Below are 27,473 nucleotides of genomic sequence, written 5' to 3'. Positions count from 1 at the left end.
TGCAGGCCTGTTTGATTCCTAAAGCTTCTCAAAGTCCTATTCAAAGGTGAGCTCTAAATTCTATTCTCTCTCTCTTTCTCTTGACTATTTATGATTAGAGAACATTATATGTTTGAAATTAAGAACATTATATGCCAACAAGAGCGTAGCTCAACTGGCATGATGTTCATACTATGAACCTCGTGGTTTGAGATTCGATTTTCCCCTCCACACTTAAATTACAATACCTCTTTAAAAAAAAAAAAAAAAAAAAAAAAAGATGAAGAAGATTGTTAAGTATTATGGGAAACGATGATGGGTTAAGCTTTTGAAATAACCTTTTCAAAAAGTATATTGTAATCATGGCTATCTATGGATAAAAGTTCCAAAAACCTTTTAAAGAGTAGCCCCTAATAAACAAGCTTACTTTTTAAAAGTGTTGAATGAAATGAAAAATTGTTGCCTAATATGGATCTTTTGAATCCTTGGTAAATAATCCATTATAGGAAATTGTTCATAGCTAGCATATAAAGTTGATGATTGTAAGAATATTTAAATTAAATTGCACAAAATACTTGAATCTTTTTCAAGTTTGAGAAGTTTAATTTTTACCATTGAATTTTAAAATTTGTTCCAAAATATCTTTATTTCAATTGGAATGCATATGTACTACTAGTTATAACTATTCAAAAAGGTAATAATTGTTGTACAATTTATTTCATTTCAATAAATTTCAGATAAATCATTTCATCTTTAGTACTCTTGGGATAGGGGGATTCGAATCACAGATTTCATAGTTACCAACACATTTAGATACCAATTGAATTATATTCGGTTTGGCTCAGTTAATTATTTGTACAATCAATTCTTATGCAACAATTGTCACATTAATTTATATAAATGATGTCGTAAATAATGTCATGTATGTCTTTCTACTTCTACATATTGGTTGTCGTGTCAATTTCATTTTATTCATACCTAAATACTTTTCAAAAAAAAAAAAATAATAAACAAACTTATAAATTGTAAGGCGACAATTTTTTATAGAAGTATTGATGTATTTTGTTTTACTTTTTTCTTAGTTTGATGACACCCACTAAGTCAAGTTCTTGGAGATGAAAGTCAGTTTGAAATTGTGTTAAAAGGGAAGTGGAGTTGAGAATCTGTTAGTAGAGATTGAGTCAATCATAAAAAATATTCTTATTTTAAACAAACTTTATACATCAAACAATTATGTAAGCAACTAATTTTAAACATACTTTATATATCAAACACTTTTGTAATCAACTAATTTTTGTGTAAGTTAAAGCATCAACTTTAGGCTACACATCTGCAAAACTTGCCCCAAAAAAGGTATTCTCATAGATCAAAGAATCTCATTCATTGGGTTTTGTTGGCCATTAAAAAGAGCTTATTATACTGTTTTCAAACATTCTCATAAATAGTTGGAACATATGTAGAGGACCACATTTTTCTTTGATGAATAGAATAATAAAGAACAAAAAAAAAATCTTGAGAAATGTGGTGAGAGTGGTTTCTTTCTAAGCAAAGAAGAACAAACAAAGAAACACATAACCTTTCTCACAAAACAAATAAATAAAAACACTCTTTGCCCTAACTAGTTGAAGGGAAAAAACAAAGGTAAATTGCAAACATAATCACTGAAGTACGGTGGTACTTGTATTTACATTCTCAAGCTTTCAATCGTAAAAATTGGACCCTCAAACTTATACGAGTGATAAAATGGAATCTCAAAAACTTACGTGAATGTAGAAATTATTACCATTGTATAAGTTTAAAGGTTAAATTTCGGGGCCTTTTCGAAAATTAAAAAAAAAAAAGGAAAATTATTTACACAAAATAGCAAAATTTTAATATTCTTTGATAGAGGTTTATAGACTCTAATAAAAACCTATTAGTATTTATCAATGATAGAAATTGCTAGCTATCAGTATCTATCAATGTTTTTTTTTTTTTTTTTTTTTTGCTATTTCTGTAAATAGTTTGACAATTTTTCTATTTATGAAAACTTTCCTTAAATTTTTACCATTTTGGGGTTCAATTTTTATAACTATCGTAAGTCTGAAGGTTCAATTTTAACACTTGTAAAAGTTTAGAGACTCAATTTTTACAATTGAAAGTGAGAGTATAATAACAAGTACCATCATACTTCAAGTAGTTTTTGTAATTAAAAAAGTTTTATGCTCATCCCCTTTATTTAAGGATCTATGAATGTTTTTCTTTTCTTTAGCTTGTGAATGAGGCAAACATTAACCCAACATTTGGTTCCCCTCATGTTTTTGCTTCTTAATTATTATATAATTATCTCTTTGGGTTGGGACCATCTTATAGTTATTATTATTCTATCTTTTTTCCATTCTTCTCAACTTTTAATTTTTTTTTCTTTTTAATTAAGATTCTTTCCCATTTTTCACTTTAATTTGTTCTAGAATAATTTAAAGATGATGATGATGAAATGGGTAGATGGGATATGACAATGTTTATATTTCTCTTTTGAAGAAGAATAAGGTTAATTTGTTTATAAATTACTAGTGAGAAAATAATGGGGTTTGTCAACTTTCCACTAGAAAAAGCAATTAAAAAAAAAAAAAACACTTAATAAGACAAGAATAAGAACATTTTTTTTATCCTTAACTATAGAATTTCAAGGTTCTATGAGATAAAAATGTGTTTCTTTTTTTAAAGTCATTATTATTGGGTTTTTTTTTTTAAATCCTTTGCTTCTTACTTCAATTGGTTCCCATTTTCATTATTGAGAATGTGTTTGACAACTAATAGTTTGCTTTCTTTACTTCTTATAGTACAAAATAGGTTATGTGTTTAATGATGTTTCTTATTTTTAGTTTTATGTTTTTTCCATACATATTTAAGAAGGGTTGTAGGGACTAGATATATAAAATGATTCTCACATCTCTCATTTGTCCTTTAGTTTTTGGTTTTTTTTTTATTTTAAAAATTGTACCTATTTTTTCGTCATTTTCTTACCATGATGTTTATTTTGAACTTTAATTTTTAAGGTTTAGAGTTTATATTTCTAAAAGTTTTTAAATGCTCTTGAAAGATTGATAACCAGGGTAACAAAAAAAAAATCAATAAGTGGAAGTAGTATTATAAATCTAATTTTAAAAAACGAAAAACCAAACAATAATCTATTAGTGGTTCGTAAATTTGTTTAAATTTTTTATTTAAAAATTATTATCAAGTAATTTGTGAAAGTTCAAAAATTATTAAATATTGTAAAGCTAAAAAAGAGCTATTGAATATTGTACTAAATAAAATTGTCCTTACTAAAAATATAACAAAACAAATAATTATTCTTCTAGGAAGAACAACTTTAATTGTTCTAAGAAATTAGAAAGGTCCTTCATAAAAATAAATCAACATATACCAATAAAATAGATTTAAATTCCATTGTAGTCTCTTAATTTTTATATTTACTTTCAAATATTTTATTTTAGCCTTTTAAAAATGAAATTTCAGATTGCATTTAATTTAACATATATGTATGATATGAAATGAACTTGAATTCTAAGTTATATGTTTCGAGTTGGACATCAAATCAACAAGTGACATAAAATTTGTATTAAATGCAATAGAAAAATATGATATTAATGATTAAATTATGTAATCATCAATAGATTAAACATTAATTATTATTTTAAAGATCCATCATTTAATTCTCTAACTGAAAAAAATATATATATAGAATTGTGAAAATTTAGATGTTGGAAAGGTATAAACATGGGAAACATGATAATAATTGAAAGCAATAAAAAATAATATGTTTGTTATTTTGTTTTCTTAGAAAACTAGTTTTAAAATAGCTCTCATTCAACAAATCCCTGAATTTCTTCCTTCTTGTTAATATTAATTTTAAAAAATGATTAATTTTGTCCATTCTAAAAGATAATAAACAAAATTTTCTTTTTTGTATTTTTTTTTTAAAAAAAAACAAATATAAGCACAAAGAAAATACAATATCAAACCGACCTTAATTTTCAATGAATAAGTTATAATCTAACCAAATAGATTGAAATATGGTTGTTAGGAGTACATAGATTGGATTGGATTGGAATTCGGGTTGGTCGAGTTGACTACCCAAATGGCCCGAATAAGGTCTCCAAGTTGGGTTGGGTTGTCGAATTATTTATTTTCTTTTTCTTTTTGTATTAACTTAAAATACTTAAATTTGTATACAACACATACTAATAATTAAAATTTCATAAAACCCAAATGTTAGATATCAAAATTCAAAATATCTATTACAAATTTCATACAAACATCATAAAAATATATATGAGGTATAATATTATGAGTTATAATATATATATTTTTAACAATATTAGAATTCGGACTAGGCTGGGTCAATCCGAATTTTTAAAAGTGTGACCCGAATTCAACTCAACCCGAGAAGAACATAAAAAATTTAATCCAAACCAAAATTAAAACAAACCTAACCAAATTCTTACGACTTGAGTTGAATAATCTGAATTGTTTGGATTATCGGTGATTTGAATATTCATGATGGCTGTCTATTAAATTACAGTAATATTTATTCATCAATCTCCAGTTGGAGCCAAAATAATAATAATCCAAAGAGAAAAATACAAAGAAAGTTTCTGTTTATTATTATTATTATGAGTTTTGAAAAAAGAGAAAAGGCAAGCCATAAAACTATTCCCATTTTAACTTTATTTTTAATTGCTACATGCACTTTGAATAGTGCTACATTCATTCTCTTCCATCTTTTCCATTGTCTTGAAATAATAATAATAAAACTAATTAATTAATTAAAATGATTATTATTACCAAAAGAAGAGTGTGTTTTGTAAGTGCAAATCTTAGGTTTCATGCCCAAAATTGGACGCTGCGTTTGGTCACCATCATAGACTTCTCCATGTGCATGCATCAATCCCAACTTCATTCATACTTTTGAGGGTTTTTTTTCTTTTTAATTTTTTAAAATTTAATAAAACACGGGAGAAATTTGTACTTTCAAAACATAAAAATATTATCTTCAGAATTTGTATTATGATTTGATCATAAATCTAAAAATAGTTTTGAAAAATAAGGCAAATATTAATTTATAACTATGAATTTTGGAAATGCTAAACTAAGAATTATATCAATTTAAACCCTGAATTTTTATAAATATATCCATTCTCACCCTTCATTATGTTTTATTTGAATACATTTATGAAAATTCATAATTTAACTTGATATATTTATGAAAGTTCACAATTCAAATTGATACACTTATAAAAGTTTAGGGTCCAAATTGATATAAATCCAAAATTCAAGTGTTTAAATTAATACAATTATTTGTTTAGAGTTTAAATTGATATGACCGTAAAATTTAAGGGTATGAATTGATATTTTTCCTAAAAATATAATCCAAATTATCTATCAAAAGTATATTTATTAGGCTCGATAACATTTTGGTCAATCTTGAAAAGTTGAGTTATGTTCAGATTGGTTGGTATATTTTTGAATGTTTATACAACTCAAACCAATAATTCTCTCTCCTCCAAATTGGGGCAATGGAGCATCTTTTAATCTTTCTAATAATTGGCTTAAAATTATGTTTATAATGTAAAGTTAATTTTTGAAATTGATATTTTTAATATTAAGGAATGATATTCTTAATTGAAATCATGCACTGTTTGTCTATCTCTAAACTTGAATATCCTTTTTGTTTTTGTTATTAATTTTAATGATTATTATTTTAGTTATTTTTCATCATTATATTTTTACTTAATATTTCTTTTACAATAAATAAAATGGGAGATTGAATCTCTAATCTCAAGATTGATAACACGTATTAGATGTCAATCTCAGCTATACTCATTTCAGTTATTTTCTTTTATTGGTTCAACTAATATTTCCCTCTTTCAACTTATATGCCTAAGTATATGCTCTAACATTATTATTATTATTATTATTTAGTATAACAACTATCAAACGAAAATTGAAACTTCAATTTCTAGGAAGAAAGATCGTGTCAATTATTGTTGAGTTAAATTCATTAATCACTATAGCTTATCGTACTCATTCTAATAAAAATAGTGGGATCAAATTATTCTTTAATTTAAATAAAAGACCAAAATATATCTTTTGAAAGTTTATAGATTAAAACCTAATGAATTTGAAAGTTCAAATATTAGAATAAATAATTAAAAAAAATTATTTATATATATATATATATATTTTAAAATTTCAACAATAACATGTAGGGTTGATAATCTAAGCCTAAAATGGTAGTTAAAAGACATAGGTTGGTTATAATTAAATAATTTTGAAAGTTATAGAGTCTCCCTATGAAATAATGCACTCAAAATTTATAATATATGTGTTTTTGTAATTTAACTCATTGAGATATTCATCTACCAAAATAACTCTTTCGTGAACAAAGGAAAAAAAGAAAAAAAAATCAATACCAATAAGTTTTTGAGGTAGGATAAATTAAAATTACAAATGGTTAATTCTATTAATTTAAACCTTAAACTTTAACGCATCTATCCATTTATACTTTCAATTAAAACTTCATTTTGAAACGTTCATGAGCAATTATTATGAGTGTATAAAATTAATATAAATTAGAGAAAAATACGATTATAAAATAGAGAGAAACAAAAATTTAACATATAAAAAAATGTCAAACTATTTACATATATAATAAAAAAAAATACTAATAGACACTAATAGACTTCTATCATACTCTTTTATGTAAATAGTTTTCTTTATTTTTTTTATTTTTAAAATTCCCTAAAAAAAATAAAGTAGTGATTTAAATTTGAGCCTTTTTAAATTATTTATCTTTCTTTATTTTTTTTCTACTTATAACTTTAATGTTATTCTAGTGAAATTTTGGGAGGAGAATAATTTCAGTGAATTTTTTAGTCTAAATTGATATTATTATTGCTTAATTGTACTTCTAATGAATTGTATTTAAACTTTAAATTTAAAAGTATAAATTGATATTTAACCATTAAAAAAAGTGTAAAAGTACAACAAATAAAAACAATAATAAGAAACATAGACCAAGTCATGGTTCCATTTACTATCTCACTATCTCATGATTTTTTTAACTAAGAAAAAAAAAAGTGAAAAATCCCAAAACAGACCTCAACAAATGAACAAGGAAAAAGTCCATGAAGATACTCTTCAAATTAAAAAGGTCTTAAAAACATCTATAAAAGGGCAAGAAAAAGAAGAAATGCAGTCCATTTAGTTGAGTTTTGACAAAAATTTGCCATTTTCTCATTCATTCTTCTCTTTCAGTTTCATGAAACAGATCAGTTTCTTCATTCTTTTGATGATGATGATCTAAACAGAACCTTCGTTTCATTGATACCCATTTGAGTTTTCAATCAAAAGATTTGTTCCTTTGCCATTTTTCAATGAACATTTGAAGAAATTTGATAAAAAAAAAAAGCTTCTTCAAACTGCAGCAATGGAAGAAACTAACTCCAAACTTCTCAATTTGGCGTTTCTTCAAAGGTGTTTTTGACCGTTTCTTTTCTTTATTTTCCCGAGAAAATTTCACCATTTTCCCTCTTTGAAAAACCCCAAATCGATTGTCGATTTTAATTTTGTTTTTTTTCCCCCTATTTTCTGTTCATCTATGACTGTGCCCTCTTTTGTTAATATCAATGCATTTTGGAACAGCAAGTTTCTCGGACCATTACATTGAATATCAGACATTTATTTCTTCTAGAATCTCTAACATTCAATTTCAGTTTTTTTTTTTTTTTCAATTTTCTATGCTGGGGAAATGTTTTAAGTTCATTTTGTTTTGATTCTTCTTATGTATGTATATAGTCATTGCTCCAACAGTTGACTTTCTTGTGAATATGAATAAGCCTCCACTTGTCAACCTTGTCATGGTTTCCACTCTTTTCTTTTAAATTTGATCAAATCCGTCCCCTCTTAGAACAAATTTCAAATCTGGGTTTTGTTTTTTTTTTGTGGTAATGTTGGTGTTTTCCTTGGATTTCTTGAGTTTTTGGTTTCATTGGATCATTGTTCTCTTGTTGGTTTTTGCTTTCTGTTCTGTTCTGTTGATTTTGGATTGATTTTATTGACATTCTCGAGAGTGACATGAATTGTTTGTCATAATGTCACCTCAATTTATATCTACTTGTTTTGATTTTTTTTTTTTCCCTTTCACTGTAGATCTTTGATTTGGGTCAGTGGCATTGATGAGAAATTGCAATATCAGCAATGACTCTTGGAAAACAAGACTCGAGAAAGAAGGTAAATGAATCTTCAATGCTCTGTCTTTCTCTCTCTTACCAGTTATTTTTTGAATCCTAAAGTGTTTTTTGGTGGTTTGTTATCTTGAATTTGTACCCATCTTTTTATCTTACAAAAAAGTGGGGCTAACTTTGCAACTTTTGAAGTTAATATCATTAAATATCTTCCTTTTTCTACTCTGCTTTCAGTCCTTCATTAGAAAAATGTTTACCATGGGAGAAAGAAATGGGAAGAAAGAGTTCAAAGGCTCATTTGAGTCCACTGGTGAGTTTCAAAAGGGAAATGCTTTTTGATAAATTATCATCTTATCTTTATTTTGAGGATAAAGAAAGAAATATCACGATAGAAAAGCAAAGTTTTATTATTCAGATAAGTTAATAGTCATTGATGATAAGTTGGAAGTACCTTTTTTAGGCATGTTGTGACTTAGCAGTAGCACCTTTTAATTAGAAGAGATTTGAGCATGTATTTGCTTCCCTGTGAAGATTAAAAAACTTAAAAACGATAGCAATAGGAAGAGAATCATGTCAACTAGATCCAAATGGAGAATATATTCAATTCAATCTTTAAACTAGTGTGAGAAAGGAAGCAAGCTTGGTATATTCTCTCTCTCCCACTTGATATTGTCCTTTTTCCTTAGCTTCTTCAGAATATTTCCAGTTGGTTAAAACTATTGAATTTGACAAGAAATGAATTGGTCTTGGTTTGATTATCAGAAAGAGGCTTTAGTCAACTATTCTGTTAAGTAGAAACAAGATCAATGGATATTTGCTTGGTGTTTAAGTCGCTTTTAATTTCTTCCTTTTCAATCTATATGTAGAACCAAATTCAGACCTACAGCTAGACAGTACATTCTTAGGCAGCACAGACTCTCTAATGGCTCCTGGTCAAGAAGTTCAATCCTTCCGGTACTTGTTATGACATGATCGCTTTGATCTCTTCTTTTCATTTTGACCAGATGATGAGTCTGTACTCTTTGTGCATTAATATTTCTTTTCCCTGATGGAATTTGATTCAGTGTTTTCGTTGCCACGTGGAATGTTGGAGGAAAATCTCCCCATACCAACCTCAATTTGAACGATTTTCTCAAGAACGATAACGATGCTGATATTTACATTTTCGGGTATGTTTTATTCTGCCCCTTTCTCCTTCTTCGCTTCCATTTTCCTAAAAGATCTGGTGGTTGTTAGAACATGGAATCAACCTCTCTCCTTGTTTCCTTCCATTTTCTTTTAAATTTGGTGGTTCATGGTTGTTAGTTAGGAATTGAGTTCACTCATCTTGCTGCTTTGAGAGTTTTCTTTTTCAATCTAAGCTTCTCAACAAAATGTTTCAGTTCGTTTATCGGCATTAGACAACAATGTTTACTGTTTACTGTTTTCTGTTTCATATTTTTGAAAAGAAGTTTCCAATGTTCTTGTTCTTCCAACGACACTGTGGATAGTAGCCTCTGACCGCTATTCCCTTTCAAATTTGTCATTTGGTTCTTTGTATTTCAAATCATACCAGCAGATTGATGTGTTATTTAAACTCCTATTATCAGTTTTCAGGAAATTGTGCCTCTAAATGCTGGAAATGTTCTAGTTATTGAAGACAATGAACCTGCTGCAAGATGGCTATCCTTAATTAATCAATCATTGAACAACCCAACAAATGGCTGCTTGAGAGGACTGAAACCTAACACTGGTCTTGGAGGTTCGAAATTCTTTCCAAAACCTTCCCTTAAAAGCGTCAGTAAAACTTTCAGGACTGTAAGTAGAAGGAACCTAAAAAGTTGCAATTGTACACCACTGGAACTCGAAAGGAAACGCAGCAAGGATTTCTGGTTTCGGTGCCAACCATCGAATGTGAGTCAAAATGGCATTTCTTCAGAAGAAGATGACGACGAGGAGGATCCGAACGTCTGTGATATTTCAGATATTTCCATTCCTGAAAATGAGACAAAGTATGGTCTCATTGCAAGTAAACAAATGGTTGGCATTTTTGTCACAATTTGGATGAGGCAGGAGCTTGTTCCACATGTTAGCCACTTAAGAATTGCAAGTACCAGTCGCGGGATCATGGGCTGCCTCGGGAACAAGGTAATACTTATATATTTTGAGTTCCCTTGTCTACATATATGGGATACTTCTGCAAAATATCTGTCATATTTCGTTTTGAAATCATGAGGTCGGTTCTTGTCCTCCAGGGGTGCATTTCAGTGAGCATGTTATTTCACCAGACAAGCTTTTGCTTCATCTGCAGCCACTTAGCTTCTGGAGAGAAAGAAGGAGATGAACTAAGAAGGAATTTGGATGTCATCGAAATTCTTAAGAACACTCAATTTCCAAAAATATGCAGACTACCTTACAGTCGGGTGCCGGAGAAAATCCTCGGACATGAGTGAGCATCTTAAATTGTTTGATTTGAGAAAAAACATATACATATAAATAAGAACGACGCTTTTTGGTAATTCATTCCATATGACACTGAGTTTCTCATTCGTGTTGATGAAATGGCTCAAGACGAATAATATGGTTAGGAGACTTGAATTACCGAATAGCTTTGAGCTACTCGGAAACTCGAAGACTCATGGAAGAGAATCACTGGGATGCACTTCTCAACAAAGATCAGGTAACCGTCCTAGAGAGTCGTAATGACAATACCTAATCACTGGAGCAACATTCATTCTCTTTTTCTCTCACTTTTTGAAACTTGTAGAGATGAGATTAGTTTTTGCCATAAAATTACTGCTGTGGATAAAATCTGGTTGAAGTTTGTTATTGTGTTCTTAGATCGACTATGTCTCGTGCTGATTCTTATGTTTTGTTGGCTGCTGTAGTTGAAGATTGAAAGGGATGCAGGGCGAGTGTTTTGTGGATGGAAAGAGGGAAAGATTTACTTTGCACCCACGTATAAATACTACTACAATTCAGACACCTACGCTGGAGACTTGAAAAAATCGAAAAAGAAGAGAAGAACTCCAGCTTGGTAAGTATGGCATAGAAAAACATACAAACTCAACCCACATAACACCTAAGAAGCATAGATTCAGATACTGACATACTGATTTGACAAGACACGACCATATTCAGCGACACGCCATTTTTTTTTTTAATTTAGGACATGGACACGACAAGGACGCGTTTAGTAAAGTGTACATTTTTTAAAAAATATATACCATTTCTAAACAAGAAGAAAATTGAAAATCAATGAGTTTATGCATTTATATCCTTAAAAAATTAGCTTGATGTATTTCATTCTCAGAACTTATTATTTTTATCACGACACTTAGTACTTAAACCAAGTATACTAATACTAACACTTGCACCACTGCTGTCAAACAAATGTTGGTCCTATTTTGACTATGTACCACTGCTGTCTAACACTTGCACTAACAAGTATCCAACACATGTGACTCGGACACGCTAGCCAAACACATGATCCTAAAAATTCCTGATATAATGCAGGTGTGACAGAATTTTATGGCACGGTGATGGCATACGACAACTTTCTTACATCCGTGGAGAGTCCCGGTTTTCCGATCACCGCCCCGTCTGTTCAACATTCCTAGTTGATGTCATGGTCATCGAGGGAGGGATGAAGAAGAAAATGCCTAGCTGTGATATGAAAGTTGGGGCTGAAGAATTGCTACCAACAAACAGTAGATATTATCGCTAAGTGGTAAGGTAGTGCCAATTAGTTAAAAGTTATGGAATCTCCTTTTTAAGCACATTACATTCTCTTCCTTACTTTGCCTTTTATCCATCAGGTTCTAATATGCTCAGTAGCTTAATCTAACGATTCATAACCATTCATCAGAAGAATGATGACTCGTCGAACTTTTGCCCGACACCAAATCTAGTAGGATTGTGTAGAGATCGTAACGAAACCAGCAAGTCGAGTTCTGTTAGTAGATTGTTCAAGTCAAGGAAGGGATGTGATCATCATCATCAGCCATGGATGCAGATTGTTGCTTGCAGATGCATCACAGCAGATTGCAGCCAATGGGGAACTGAAAAAAGGGAAGAATAGTTTAGGGGGAAAAAAGTAGAAAAACAAAAAGAAAGGAAGTTTGATTTTTTTTTTCTTAGTGTAGCTCTCAGTCAAACTAGAGAGAAGAAAGTGATATAAGTTTTTAAGTTAGAATTTTTTTGTCTTTTAAGCACTGAGCAGATTGCAGAAGTAACATTTGATTTGATTATTTGATGAAATATAGTAATAGAATTCATTTCTTTTTTGGTTGAAGAGTAGAATCCAAAGTTTGACAACCAGGAAGAAAAAAAAAGCTTCTGCTATTTTGATCACGTGAATGGTCACGTGATGGCAGGTGAACAAATTATTTTATAATTAGCAAAAACTCTCCAAGTTTTTTTTTTTAATTTTATTTTTTTATTTTGCTTTGGAAATTGGAAGTTCCACAAGTCAAAGCATACATGTTGTTTACATCACATGGCTCACACTCACACCCAATGGATCTGCATTGAAAACTGTGTTTGATCTTTACTGGCTAATACAGGCCATTGATATTTTGAAAATTTTTAAGATTAGTTGCAAATCACACCCTTGAGAGTTATTTACTTTCAAAATCCAACCCTTGTATTTTGAAAATGACTTAAAACCTCTCAAGTCTGTTACAATGTATATTGCTGAGGGATATTTGGGATGTTGAGTTGAGTTATGAAGTCTAGAGTTAATTTGTTGACATTAGGAAGTCTATGTTTGGAGGGTAGAATTATAAAGATAAAGTTTTTCGATAAATATGCAAAAAAGAGAGGAGAAAATAGAGTTCTCAATAAATGTGCAAATTTTAGAAGTTGGTAGAGTTGAGTTACTTAACACCGACTAATGAAGTCGGTTGCCCAAACAATCCCATAGAGTTTACATCTACAAAATGAGTCTGGTTTTTGTCAAAGCTAACTGATAGAAGGGTATGAGTTAAACTTTTTTTAACATATGGGTATGATTGGCAAAATATACAAAATACAGGAGTGTAACTTGCAAATACCTTGCTTTTTAAATTTTTTTTTTTTAAAAAAAAAAGACCCTACAAATTGTATAGAGGAGTATAGAATATGGGAGCAATCAGAGATTTCAGTAGAATATTGCTCAAAACAGAAACAAAGGAGGCAGTTGAAGACAAAAGTTGAAAACTTGTTAAAACTTATATAAGGAGGCAGTCCAAGTTGTTAGAGTTGAAAGACAAACAAGACATTGATTCTCTCAGAGCTTCACAAAAAAACATGAAACCTTTGATCTACAAATCATTGTTGGTTCCAGTTATCTACACTTTTCTACTTATGTTTACTCTCCATCTTCACACTCCTACTCAAGCTGCAAGAATGCTCCTCCCTTCCCCGAGTTCTCGTTTTGCTTCTAAGTCATTACCGTTACCGTTATCGTCATCGTCATCATATCAAGTTGATCTTCTTCTTCATCTTCCTCCCACTGCTCGGAAGCTCGGCGAAACGACGTCGTCTACTACCACCAGCCTTCGCCGAATACCTCGTAGCGGCCCAAACCCCACACAGAATAGGTAATGATTCTGAATCCTACGTAGTTTTTTGTTTTTTGTTAAAGTTTTAACTCATAGAATTCTCTATCTGTCTGTTGTTTTTGTTTTTGAGACAGAATGAAGCCTAAGTTCAGAAGCTAAATCTTAAATGAATCATCAAGATGAAGAAGAAACAGATGTTTAAAGGAATCTCAAAGGCAACCATTATTCTAGTTTTCCTTTTTATACTAAGAAAAAAGATTCATAGCTATAGAAATACAGTAGAAAACTGACTGTTATATACAATTGTTTGATTAGAAAGTTGTTTCTTTAAAGAACTTCTTGTGTATGTGTAGATTTCTCAATGTCAAAATCAACTTCCACAATTTTGATCTTGATCTGTTTCTTGAAATCGAATTGAATTTTCGAGTTTAATTCGAAACTTATACAAATTTGATTCCTTCTATCATTTGAGCTCAACAATCCCAACTCAATCCATGATCAATCAATTGCCTCAAAATTTCAATGGATGAATTTCATTTAATTATAAATTTAATCCCTATAGTTTGGAAAAAGTTAAAACTCAACCCCTATGATTTTCAAAGTTAAAACTTAGTCCTCATGTTTTGATAAAACCCACTAATAGTCCCTACAGTTTGATAAAATTTTCAAACATAGTCCCTACGGTAAGGACTGTTTATGCAGGTTTTATAAAATCATAAAGACTAAATTCTAACTTTCTCCAGATCGTATAGACTAAATTTGCAATTTAACGGATGAATTTTGATTTGTAATGGAAGATGAGAGGTTGTTGAACTTCAACAAGAAGGTTGATGAGTTATTATCCACAAGGATGAGAGAAACTATCAAGTAGGCCCATTTTAGTGACTATTCAACAACAATAGGGAAAAAAGAATAGGGTTCTTATTGATTCAAAGTGCATTATATGTGAAGAAAATGTAAGGGAAAATGTTAGGAGGAATAGGGGAAAAAGAGAAAAAAAGAAAACAAACAAATGAGAGAGATAAGTGTAATCTTAAAACTTATGGATGAGAAATGGCATAAAATCTAATCCAAACACTGTGGAGGGCCCAAACCTTAAAGAATTGGGCTAGAGTGTTTGGATCTTATAAAGTTACCAACATTAATAATTCTTAAAGACATGTCTTTGTCTGCAAAGTTGTGTTTGATAATATTATTTAGGTCTGATTTGATCAATATTTGGATCTCGTTTGGTAACCATTTCGTTTGTCTTGATTTTTTAAAATTAAGTCTATTTCTTTTTCATTTCTTACAATGATTTGTATTTTTCTTAAGTATAATTGTTGAATTATTCTCCGTTAAATTCCGAAAACAAAACAAGTTTTTAAAAGCTACTTTTTTTTTAGTTTTCAAAATTTGGCTTGGTTTTTTAAACCATTGGTAAAAGGTAGATAACAAAGAAAGAAACTTAGAGACAGAAGTAGTGTCTATATGTTTAACTTTTAAAAGCAAAAAAAAAAAAAAAAAAAAAAAAACCAAATGGTTATTAAACGGGGTATGATTTTTTGTTTTTAGTTTTTGATAATTAAGCATATAAACATTACTTACATTTCTAAAACTCTTGATTGGTTATATATCTTTTACCAATGTTTTCAAAAACCAAACCAAGTTTTGAAAACTAAAAAAAGTAGTTTTTAAAAACTTGTTTTTTGGTTAGAATTGGGTTAAGAATTCAACTCTTATATGTTTAAAGGATGAAAATCATCGTAAGAAATTAAGAGAAAATAGACTTAATTTGAAAAAAAATCAAATATCAAATGGTTACCAAATGGGATCTTAATTTTTTATTTTTTAAAATTAAGCATGATGTAGACACTACATCCATCGATTGTTTTTTTAAATCTACTTTTTGGAAGTGTTTTTAAAAATCAAAACGAATTTTGAAAGCTAAAAAAGGGTTTTTAAAAACTTGTAATACACTTTTCAAAAAATTCAAATAGTTATCGAACGGGGTCTTCATTTTTAATTTTATGTACTTAAAATTTGTTTGCTTTTTTACAATTTCTTTACTGTAATTTTTACCTCTCTTAAAGAAACATTTGAATTTTTAGTTGAGTTTCATAAAATAAAATTTTAGAAAAAAAAAAATTTTGAATACTACTTTTTATATTTTTCAATTTGTTTTTAGATTTTAAGTTGAGATGTCTTTTGTTTTTTAGACTTCAGCAACGAGTTAATTGTGCTGTTTTTAGTACAATAGAAATATGGAGACTCAAATTATACCCCTTTTAATCGCTGATATATATATATATACCTGAGGAAACATTAATAATGGGAAAATTTCTTTAAAAGAAAAATAAGTGAAATAAAATGTCTTTATAGAAGTTAGAAAAGAAAAAAAAAAAACTATGTGTTAATAAAATGTAATATTTGGGTAGAATAATGTTTTTTAAGTTCATTTATCGTATTTTATTTTATTTATTTATTTTGCGCTCATCTAAATAATAATAGTAGTAAGAGATTGGGTACAAAAGGTCTAATTTATGATAATAAAAAAAATAATAATAACTAAAGCAGAGATATTATTTTTCTTTTTTGGAATGTTCTCTAAATATTATTTTACTATTTTGTAATGTTCTCTAAATTATTTATTTGTATCAATATCATTTCTTTTTAGAAATATAACTTGATTTAGCATGTGTTGTAAATTTATAAATTAAATATTTTTTTCCATTTAGGTCTAAGATTTCAATTTCATTTTTGTTATTTTTGGACATTTTCTTTTATTCAATATTGAATTGAGAAAAAAAAAATCATTTTTGCCCTTCAATGCATCGATGGCTACATATCTTTAGTGGTAGGTTAGGCATTGTTCCAAATAATTATTAGATTCTTATTAAATGACCAATAGAAAATTATCGATAAAGTCAACATATTCTTTTTCTCTAAAATATAAAGTTGAGAAATTAAGACTAAAAATTTGAAAACTAACATGACAAAATGAGTATTGTATTGTACTTCAAAGAAAAAAAGAAAAAGAAACAAAACAAACAGACAGTTAAAAGTAAGCTCAATTAAGTTTCAACAAAAATCAACACCAAAGATCAAATAGACACCAATTTTAAAAAAAGTAAAAATATAATACTTAGAAAAAATTTTATTTGAAGACGATACTCTTCAATGTTGTAGAGATGAGATCACGTGACATACTATGATCACATATGGAAATATTGTTGAATTAACCAAATTCAATTAGCCAACTATAAGATACAATCGAAAAAAGTATTCTTTTTTACAATTTGTGGGGTGGGAGACCGAACCTCTAACCTTGAGGTTGATAATACATGTTTGATGCTAGTCAAGCTATGCTCTTTTTGACAATTGAAACAAGTTAACATGCAAGCAAATAAATCAAAATCAAATCAATCGACTAACTCTCCATTAAACTGCACCAACCTATCTATCTATCAATATATATAAATATATATATATATACTTGTTGTTGGCATTCGAATCTCGTACACGTTCGTTATCGTCGCGGACCCTTTGCAGGTTTGACCTTCAATCCGCTTTTTCTTGTTTGATCACGCTTTCTGAGCTGACGTGCGTAAGAGATTCTCTCATCAGAGTGATTCCGAGCTTACCATACTCTGATGCCTAATCTAGTACGGGAAGCATATAGTTTAAATAAGTACACAAAAAATAATGTTAGGACTCACCTTTAGAGATTACTTACTCTTCTACTCGAGATCATCAAATATGACTATTTATAATATCTTTCCTCTAATAGTTGTCTTTGATTTTGTGTAACTTTGACGATGTTATGATGATTTATAACATTCAAAACTATAAGACGATTAACAGAGTGCAATTCAATTATTTATTGATTAGTATGTCATCTCTCGATTTTCCTTAAGTTTGGGCCTATTTACGGATTTTGGATGTTTGCTTGAACAACCTCAACAAATATACTATGGAAAATCCTAGTAAGTATAGAAAAATGTAGGAAAAATAAGACAGTGATAAACCCTAAGATATAAACAATATATGGGGTCCTCTTCAATGAATCACATCGGCCATGGACAAGGGCTTGACCATTGACCAACTTTTATGGAGACTTTCCATCCCTCTCATTAGCAGGGCCCACCATGACACGTGGCAAGTTTAAACAATTAGTACAAAAGGATCCCAAGCTTTTGTCAATGCGGCGGCTGCGGACTCTTTCATTTACATTTAAATCCACTTTTGAAATTTTTTAATAAAGTGTTCTTTATCTTTAATAATTAAAAAAATTAAATCAATTTGTATTAATATGCTATAGGTGTTTCAAAAATAGAAAAATTAAGAAAAACTATTTATATAAAATAGTAAAATTTATTTATTTTTTTTTATAGAAGATCGGTGTCTATCAGTAATTTAAACTGAAAGAAGTCTATCGTTGATACTACATGATATTAATAGAAATCTATCAATTTTTTTTTTTTTTTGTTATTTCTGTAAATAGTCTGACATTTTTTCATTATGTGAAAATTTTCCTATGTTAAAATAAGGTTAATTTAAATCTTTTATTACTAGAAGATAATATAGTAACACTAGAGGGTTAAAAGGAATCTTTGTTTATGAATTTTTTTACCATCCAAAAGAGAAATACATCGTAAACTATATGAGCTTTTTTTTTTTTTTTTTTTTTAGAGATCTTAATGTAGAAATTTGATAACAATAAATTTAATGAAAATAATGTTGTGTTTCTACTTTTGCTTATATTTTAATATGTATTTTGGTTGCAAGATTAAATTTAAAAAAATACTCATCACGTATAAACAAAATAATCGAATTAATTTCAATAGAATTTAAACATTGTTTTTCAATCGACAAATGCTTCAAACTTTAAATCTAAAATTAAGAAATTGTAAAAACGTGTCAAGCCAATAACTCCCAAATAATCGGTACATACCCCTTTATTCAAAATTATAAGCTATTATCAACATTTTTCATTTTTATTTTTTAGTTTACTATTATATTATTACTATTATACGAAACAAAATATTAGAAGTTCTCATCTTTTATTCGAAGTACCTATTTTATAGGTTAATTAAGCTACATTCATGATTAACGTTTACACTTTTTTCTTGGAGGAATACAACGATACTATATAGACAAAGCGAGATTTGAGAAAATTTCGTATAATTCTCCAACATTGCTTTTTGAGCCAGGGAGTAAGTTAAAACATTATATCAAAGAAGGGTGACAGAAAATGAGACCTCCCCGTAGTTTGAAGCCAAATCATTTACATCGTCAACAATAAATTTCACTTCTATAAGATCAGTTCACTTGTAATTAAACAATTTGACTCGAGATCGTATTTTCGTATACAGATGAAATAGAATAATTAAAAAAAAAAAAAAAATTGAAGTGCATAAATTTTATGCAAAGTTTTCGATATGATTCACAAAAAGGACAATTGAGAAGGTGACTTGTAATTGTAGTGTTTTATTTTTCTTTTTAAGGGTGGGCCCTGAGCAGATAACGTCGGTGGATGGTGGGACGTTTTTCAGATAATTAAATTAATTTTTTTATGACGTGGCTTTGTTTTGAAACCGATGAAAATGGAAAAAATATAATATAATACTACAGTAATACTAATCCATTTAATTCATTATTTCACATGTCATTAAATAATTTATTAATTTAATTAAAAATCATTTATTTTCCATAAATCTTTTTTAGAGTAACAATTTAGTCCATTAATTTTGATTAGTGACAATTTAGTCCTTGTTCTTTCAATTTTGTAACCATTTGACCTTAAATTTTAATATATAACAATTTAGTTCTTGTACTTTTGATTGTAACAATTAAGTCCTTCGCCTAAAATTTTTTTTCAAAATTAGATGTCAATTTTTAATATTTTATGATATAGACTTTATATTTTAAAAAATATTGAGTCTCTAATTAGTTTAACTGTATTTATGCATGAAACCTCATTAAATCTAATCATTAATTTCTACAGTTGGGACTAAATTATTAAAAATTCTAAAATACAAGGACTAAATTGTTACAAAGTAAGATTGAGATACTAGATTGTTATAAAATTTAAAGTACATGGACTAAATTATTACAAACTAAAATTTACGAACCAAACTATAACTTCTATGAAAATTTAGAGACTAAAAATGATTTTTAACTAAATTATTTATCAATTTTAAATGATATTATTATGACAAGTAATTTTTCCACTAGTATTAGAAATTTTTTAAACGAAAATGCGCAAATAAATTAGAAAAATAAAAAATAAAGTTTTAATAAAATAAAAATAAAAATCACGTGATAAACTGTGAAATTGAGTTTCATCTTCGGCGATGTGATGGGTTTTAGCTTTTGGTAAAGTAAACACACCATCCACATGAATTTATTTATTATATTATTTTAATTAATCCTCCCTAACCCAAACCCTCTTTTTCTTAACTTGTCACGTGTTCCTTAATTAAATGTCAAACGTTAAAGCTTAGATGAAGTGTAATTAATAGTAATTTAGTCTGATTAAAGTATAATCTTATTTTAATTATATTATATCATTATCTAACTTTGTCATAAAGATAGTTGTATAAAATTTTATTATATGATTTATATTTTCTTCCTTATTAATTTTAAGGCAAAGTTATACAAAATACTTTTCAATTTTGTCTTAGGTTTTAACTGTAGTTTTACCTTTGTACTTGAAATTTGTTTTAAAAAATATTTATACTCTTTGAAATTGTTCAAATATATGTTAAAATAAACGAATGAAATTTGACACTATAACAAATGGGTAAGAATTAGAAGTCACCCGCGATATTAATTTTTATAACTATATAAAAAATTAACATTATTGTTATCGTTTATTTCATTTTAAAATATATTGTTAAAATCTATTACATAGTCATTTTTTACACATTGGTTGTCACGTCAATTTACTTTAATGTTGTTTCGTATACTTCAATTTTTCTATAGTAGTTGTTCCGTGAATTACTTATTTTAACAAAATAAAGAGAAAAAAAAGTCCAATAATGTACTATGGAAAAAAAAAAATCAATGGTGAAATGAAAATTTTAAGTCTAAAAACATAATTGCTGACCAAATTGAGGATATTTGTGTAAATTAACTATAATTTAATAAAAGATTAAGGAAAACATTGGTTAATTGTTTTCTCAAATAACATTGATTACAAAATGTATCAGACAAATTGTGTTCCAATTTAAAATAAATGTTGCAGGACAACTTGTTGCATGGTCCAATCATCGGATGACACGTGCTCAGTGTTGCAAATAAAGTCTCACATGATAATTGACTAAAGAAAGATGGGAAATATGATATATATATAAATAAGGACAATTATCTCTGTTGGTCGATGTACTTTAGGTGAAACGAAAATGAAGAAAAATAAAGATATGAGGGTTTATGTCCAAAATGGATAATATCATACTGCTGTCGAGATAGATATAGATTAAGTTGTCCTTAACAAGTCATAGTTTGAAACTAGTCTTGTGTTGAAGAAATCCTTAGAATTCAGACAAAAATATTATTGAGCCTTAATCATGTTATGTCTAGTCCTCTTATGGTTATGGTGATTTATATTAAGTACAAAAATGCAATGAAAATGATTCGAGTGTGAATCGAGTACTTGTCAGTTAAGCCTAAAAGTTATCTTCTTGGTGTCCAAATTTACCTCCCCAAGCAATTAAGAGATTTCATGCATGTTGGCTTATCTACCTCTAACAGATAGGGCAATGGGTATAACATATCGTCTATACGTGGGAACCACACAATATCCTCATATCAACATTGATACTCATGCATGACATACGTCCAATTATGTAATAAACTTTGAACATACTATGACTTTGGAAACAATATTGTCATTATCAAATAAATTATGCTACTGTTGGGCTATTACCTCCTATGTACTCATCTTACTATTGAACATTTTATTTGACTTTCTATCTATATGACTAAGACTTTATCAATGACATTTAATTTCATATTAAATTTTTGGTCTTCACTGTTATCTATTATTTTAGTACTAATCAAATTTGGATTCTAATTAATGATTTATATATTTAAAATCATAGTTTATTATTTAAAGGGAAAATTACTTTTTTGGTCCCTAGATTTGAGGTCTAATTTCTATTTGGTTTTAAGTTTCAAAATGCTATACATTTAGTCCTTAAGTTTTGAATTTGATTTCAATTTAGTCCTTAGGTTTTAAAATATTGCAATTTTACGTTTCACATTTAAGTTTTGTTTGAACTTAGTCCATTGATTTCAAGATTTTACAATTTTTACCTCATTTTTCATTAAATACTCACTTTCAAATATCAACATAATATCTATTAGTTAATTTAAAATAATTATAAAGTAAAAATTTGAATTTAATTTCAAGAGTGATGAAAAATAGTAAAACTTAATCATTATAATTCATTTAGTTATTTTAAATTTATTCACCAAAAATGAGTATTTAGTGAAAATTTGAGGTTAATAATATAAATCTTGAAATATAGAGACCAAATTCAAACAAAACTCAAATGTTAAGGGTAAAATTGCAATATTTTGAAATATAGAGACTAAATTAAAACCAAACTCAAAACTCAATGACTGAAAATGTAAAATTTTGAAACCTAAGGACCAAATTGTTGGGTTGTATGTCCTAAAACTCGCAATTTGTAAAATTAAACATATTCTATTTGCAATAAAGATGTTATTGAGGTTTATTCAGTAAAATTGTTATTGAATTTGTAAATTGCACTTGTAAAAATTAAATCCAACAAACTAATGAACCCTGGCTATAACATGAATACTTGAACCTTACATGGAGACGTAAAAGAGGATCAGGTTTGGGTATATAGCCAAAACGGTCTATAAGTATAAGGATAAGGTTGAGTACCTTATCTCGGGGACACTATGGATACGACCTGCTTTGTATTTGATACAAACGATGTGATCCCAAAATCATTCGTGTGGAGACATACGAGTAGGGGCATCCTATACAAAAGATGCTTGCATAAGACCAGACCACGAAATAGTCACATTTTCTTTATAACTATCGTTTAATGTTAAAACTGACTATTTCAATCCGATGACCTAAGGTAACTCGATCTCACCTGAGCTAACTATGAACTATTTATTTGGGATTATCCTTTAATTTGCATGGGTGAGAGTGGCTGAACAATGCCACTCAATAAACCTCCCATTTTAGGGGTAAGATTGGGTAGATAGTTGGGAACATAATCATGTAAAATGGAATACATCCCTACCCACTTTAGGGATAGTAGATAGCTTGTTTCCTTAAGTACTAACTTCTAGTCTTGAACAAAGGGATCTGCCCTCCCTATGACTAGAGGGACTCAGTTTATTGGTAGGACCATAAAACAATTGTTCATTAGTGGATTAGTGGAAACTTAAGAACCAAGATGTATTGCAGGGGTAAGATGGTAATTTTGGCCCAACTGTTAATATAAACGACCTGTGAAGGATCGACTTACTAATCATGATTAAATCGAGTGGACATAAATATATATACAATGAGGAGAGTACAGCTACTGGGTTTTAGTGGAATAAGTCGGTAGTTAACGAATGTTGATTAATTTTATTTAAAAAATTTAGCCAAATAATCTCGATCGTTGGAGCTCATGATCTGTAGGTCAATTAGGTTCCCTATTAGCTCACAAATGGATTAAACCTTAGAATAACATGATGAGACAATTTGAAACGTTCAAATTTGATTTGAGGGATTTATTAATTATATATGATATAATTAAACGTTTAAATTGAGACGTTCAAAATCGATTTGAGGAAATAATCAATTATATATGATATAATTAAACTTTTAATTAACAAATTGAACGAGATTGGAGAAATGGAAGATATTTGAATATAATTTAAATATTTTATAGAGAATTTATGGTTTAATAATTTAATATTTGATATTAAATTATATAAAACTAATTTAATGATAAAAATCAATTTCTGATTTTATAATTTCAAAATTAAAACTGGTTTACAAAAGATTTGAAAAGATTTTGTAAAATTCAATTCTCAAAATTTTGAAATTTAGCAAAATTGGGTTTTTACCATTGTGTTTACCACCTCACCTCCCCTTTTGTGGTGTCAAGCTCTCATGTAATGTACTTTGCATGAATTTTGCTCAATCAGCTAAGATTAGAGAGGCATCTTGATGAAATTATGCTGAAAGTGTGTTTTTCAACTCTTGACACCAAAAACCAAGAAAAAATTGCTCAAAATTCTTCAAATCACTATAAGAAAATCAAGTGGTGGTCTACAAGGTATCGCAGAGAAGATTAAAACTGGATATGAAGATTTGAAAAATTCATCAAAGGTATATCTTGAAACCCTATTTTTATGAAAATTGAGCTGAGATGCTTGTTTACTCAAATTCATGTAGTTACTTAATGAGTCTGTTTGTTTTCGCTTATTGTATGTTAACTCCATCACTAATAGAAGTTAGAACCCAAACCTAGGGACCAAAAATATATTTTTCCCTTATTTAAATAAGATTGTTCTAAAATTTCACGATGTATATAATTTTTTTTTTAAATTTCCGTAATATCCATGATTTTTCCAAGTTAACAATATTCATATCAATAACCATATTTTTGTCATTGCTACTCATCTTGATAAGAGGTAAAACAAACTCTCATCGTCAACTAATGTGATATGTATTCATGTTTAATATGGTTATTGCCTTGTGATGATAAGAGTAAACTATTATTGTCGGGAGTGGACTAATAAATAAATCTTCGAGGGAGACTCGAGTCTGATACTTTATTCGAGAAAAAGATTATTAGGATTAAAAACAGAACGTATAATATATGAATAGAGATAATTATTTTTATTAGTATAAGATATTTTACCTGAAATAAAAATAAATAAAGTAATAAGAATTTATGTTGAATATAAATAATGTCATACCTTTTAAAAAGTAAGTGAAGGTTTCATTGTATTCAACATCTCATTTCTATGTCAAGCCTCGGCTGACTAAAACGATAGGTACAATTTCTTTTTTTTAAAAAAAATTGAAAAGTAATTTAGTTTTTCTAAAGAAAGAAAAATAAAAAAATAAAAAGTATTTAAATTAGTTGCCCCGTCACTTGCATTACCTGCGTTGAAATTGAAACCCTAATGTGGGTCCACCATTAATTTATTTTGTTTATAAAATTATTTGCTAATTTAAACCCAAAAAAAGAAACCTGGGGACTTTTCCCTGCTTCCACGAAGCCAGGCTTTCGCTTTTTTTCCCCTCCTCCATGTTTTCTTTCTTAACTATTTTTAATTACTAATAATAATAATCACACATCTATTCTATTTATTTATGTCGATTGTTAAAAAGATATTAATTTAATGGTAATTGACATGATCTTCCACCTTAAAAGACCGTTTGTCTCAAAGACATCATAAATTCTTAGAGTAGATATCTGGATTACCACGTTTGTTTTGCGGTATTATAAGATATCCTGACATCTAAAGATCCTCGAACATCTGAAGAGTTTTGGATGCCCTCCCGAAAGATAGTTTTTCAGATTTTCGAGTTAAAGGCATCCACATTTTCTATTGTTGTTCTTCCTTTTCATTATATATATATAATTATATTTATTACATTATATAATTAAAATAAATATTGTCAACCGCATATATCATATATTTTTAGTTATATCACAATTCTCATTATTTTTTAGCAATAAATTTAAATAAATATTTATTTTATAAAAAATCTTAAAACATGATATATTATTTTGTTGAGAAAAAACAACATATAAAAATAATATAAATTGTATTAATTTTAAAAGAAATTCAAATTGATAAAAACAAATATGTTATATAAGTTCTAATTCTATCAAATTAATTATAAATTAATAAGTAGACGCAAAGGTATTATTAGAACATTATGTAAATTTAAGAGAGTAGAAATCCCACGAAAAAAACACAGTTATCAAAATATTTATAGGTATCTGCAAAAATATTCCTACAAAACAGACATATTAATTTAAACTGTACAAACCAAATTTATAATCAAATCCAAATATTATTATTATGGCTACAATCATCCTTGAACCGAACCAAGGGTGTATATATATACACTTTTAAAAATAAACTCTAACTTTAGGTACCTTTTTTTAATTATTATGGTACATGTATATTTGTTGTCCATCATTATGGTGCATCATGCATGTATGTTTGTTATTTATATATATTTATATATTTTTTTAAAAAAGGTAAAAAAATAAAATGTCCAATTTTAATCTATAAAAGGAGGCCCAATTTTAATATAAAAATAGCAAAAAGAATAAATTTAAAACAAAACCAAAAAAAAAAAAAAAAAAAAAAAGAGCAACCAAAAACCATAAGCTAAACCAATTAAAACTAGTTCATTAGTTTTGTTCTTTATTAGATATCTATTTGGATCATTTTATTATAGAATTGATCAGTTTAATTTGATTCTTGATTGGCCTTGGAGAAAAAAACTTGATCAATTTGATTTGTAGGTAAGTCTTCTCCATGATTCTTCATCAATTTGTCACCGATCAAATTTCAATGACTAGAAATATGTGTCAATATATGTAATTATGTGACATTCAAAAAGTGTCACGATTATAGCATTATTGACATTGTAATGGGACATTATTAACATTTTTTTTTAGAATAGGTGATATTATTATACAACAATAAGGAGATCCCACAGCCCGGTATCAAGGCATCAAAGCAACAAAGTACAAGCAAAGACAGGGCAATAAAACCAAAACAAAACCAACACATAAACACAAACTCGCAAACCACTAAGGAGAAAGACAGAGAAAAGAACCCAAAACCCCACAACTTGGGGCTACAACAAAACAGAGAACAACATAAAGCTCAAAAAGAAAAAAACATCCGTACACACACTAGATAAGACCAAGAAGGTCAACCCGCCAGGAAGTAGCACGAGCATGAACCGTAGAGACCATAAGGTGAACCAGAGCAGACATCGACCTCAGTCGACCTCCATGCAGTCGTCGATTACGCTCCTACCAGATGTAGTATATGGAAGCACACCAGAAAATACGGAACAACTTACTAAGCACCCCCTTACCCGACCCCACTCGACACAACCAACTCAACTCTATATCCTAACCAGCCACCTGATGCATCGAACCCAACTGACGCAACACACTAGACTACACCTCTCTCCCAAACCCATACTAAAAAATAAATGATCCTGCGACTCAACACCTCCCCCACACAGAAGACACCCCCCTCTGACAACACACCCCAACTCCTTAACCAATCCCGCTACCCAACCTGTCCCTCACTGCTAACCACGCACAAAAGGAGTGACGCGGAATACCACTCCCCACCCACAAAATACTAGCCCAAGACACACTAGGATGACGAGGACGTATACTCTCCCAAGCACTAGCGATAGAAAACCGACCACTAGCATCCGACACCCAAACCCAGTAATCCTCTCCTCTCACCCTAGGCTCCACTGCCTAGATAAAACCCCAAATCTCAAGCAACTCCTACACTGTAGGCCACCTCTAACCTCCCTTATCATCCATGAACTTCGACAATTGCGCTTCCAAACTACTACTTGCATTAACCACTGTAGACCCGTATGAATCCAAAATCGCGCCCCCCGGCAGCCAAGGATCCCACCAAACAAAACAAGACCGTCCATCGCCAATCATCAAAAGAACCAGATGCTTGAATCTATCTCTACTTCGCAAGATAGCCC

The 27,473-nt window shown here is 29.0% G+C and overlaps 1 protein-coding gene and 1 long non-coding RNA gene across 8 annotated transcripts; both read left to right on the top strand.

Annotated features, from left to right (window-relative positions):
* The first annotated feature begins 7,120 nt into the window (after positions 1-7,120).
* LOC120074966 (DNAse I-like superfamily protein) lies at positions 7,121-12,483 on the top strand. 7 transcript variants are annotated; one of them, XM_090313418.1, is made up of 11 exons: positions 7,121-7,230; positions 8,176-8,256; positions 8,445-8,520; positions 9,077-9,164; positions 9,275-9,379; positions 9,800-10,337; positions 10,445-10,638; positions 10,761-10,869; positions 11,078-11,226; positions 11,706-11,924; positions 12,008-12,483. In XM_090313418.1, the coding sequence occupies exons 2-10, from the start codon at positions 8,224-8,226 to the stop codon at positions 11,914-11,916; spliced, it is 1,503 nt and encodes a 500-aa protein (XP_090169544.1). In that variant the 5' UTR covers positions 7,121-7,230; positions 8,176-8,223; the 3' UTR covers positions 11,917-11,924; positions 12,008-12,483. The 7 variants fall into 7 exon arrangements, with proteins under 7 accessions (XP_090169544.1, XP_038884009.1, XP_038884012.1 ...); XM_039028081.2 differs by having other exon boundaries at positions 7,221-7,500; positions 11,706-11,919; XM_039028084.2 differs by having other exon boundaries at positions 7,222-7,500; positions 11,706-11,919; positions 12,058-12,483.
* A 121-nt stretch (positions 12,484-12,604) lies between these two features.
* LOC150036704 (uncharacterized) lies at positions 12,605-14,125 on the top strand. The gene is made up of 2 exons (XR_016529445.1): positions 12,605-13,771; positions 13,867-14,125. It is a non-coding gene; the product is annotated as an uncharacterized LOC150036704 (long non-coding RNA).
* Positions 14,126-27,473: the final 13,348 nt, after the last annotated feature.

This window comes from Benincasa hispida, chromosome 4 (assembly GCF_027475165.1).
Source record: "Benincasa hispida cultivar pf3 chromosome 4, pf3_genome.v1.1, whole genome shotgun sequence".
Taxonomy (NCBI): Eukaryota; Viridiplantae; Streptophyta; class Magnoliopsida; order Cucurbitales; family Cucurbitaceae; genus Benincasa; species Benincasa hispida.
The sequence above is the reverse complement of the archived record's forward strand: the minus strand, read 5'-3'. Positions and strand labels throughout refer to the sequence as shown.

Bases quoted from the DNA above. Each gene is read 5' to 3' on its own strand.
- LOC120074966 (XM_090313418.1), top strand. From the start codon at position 8,224: ATGACTCTTGGAAAACAAGACTCGAGAAAGAAG. The intron at 9,380-9,799 runs GTATGTTTTATT...TCCTATTATCAG, and splicing joins GCTGATATTTACATTTTCGG to TTTTCAGGAAATTGTGCCTC. The intron at 10,870-11,077 runs GTAACCGTCCTA...TGGCTGCTGTAG, and splicing joins CACTTCTCAACAAAGATCAG to TTGAAGATTGAAAGGGATGC.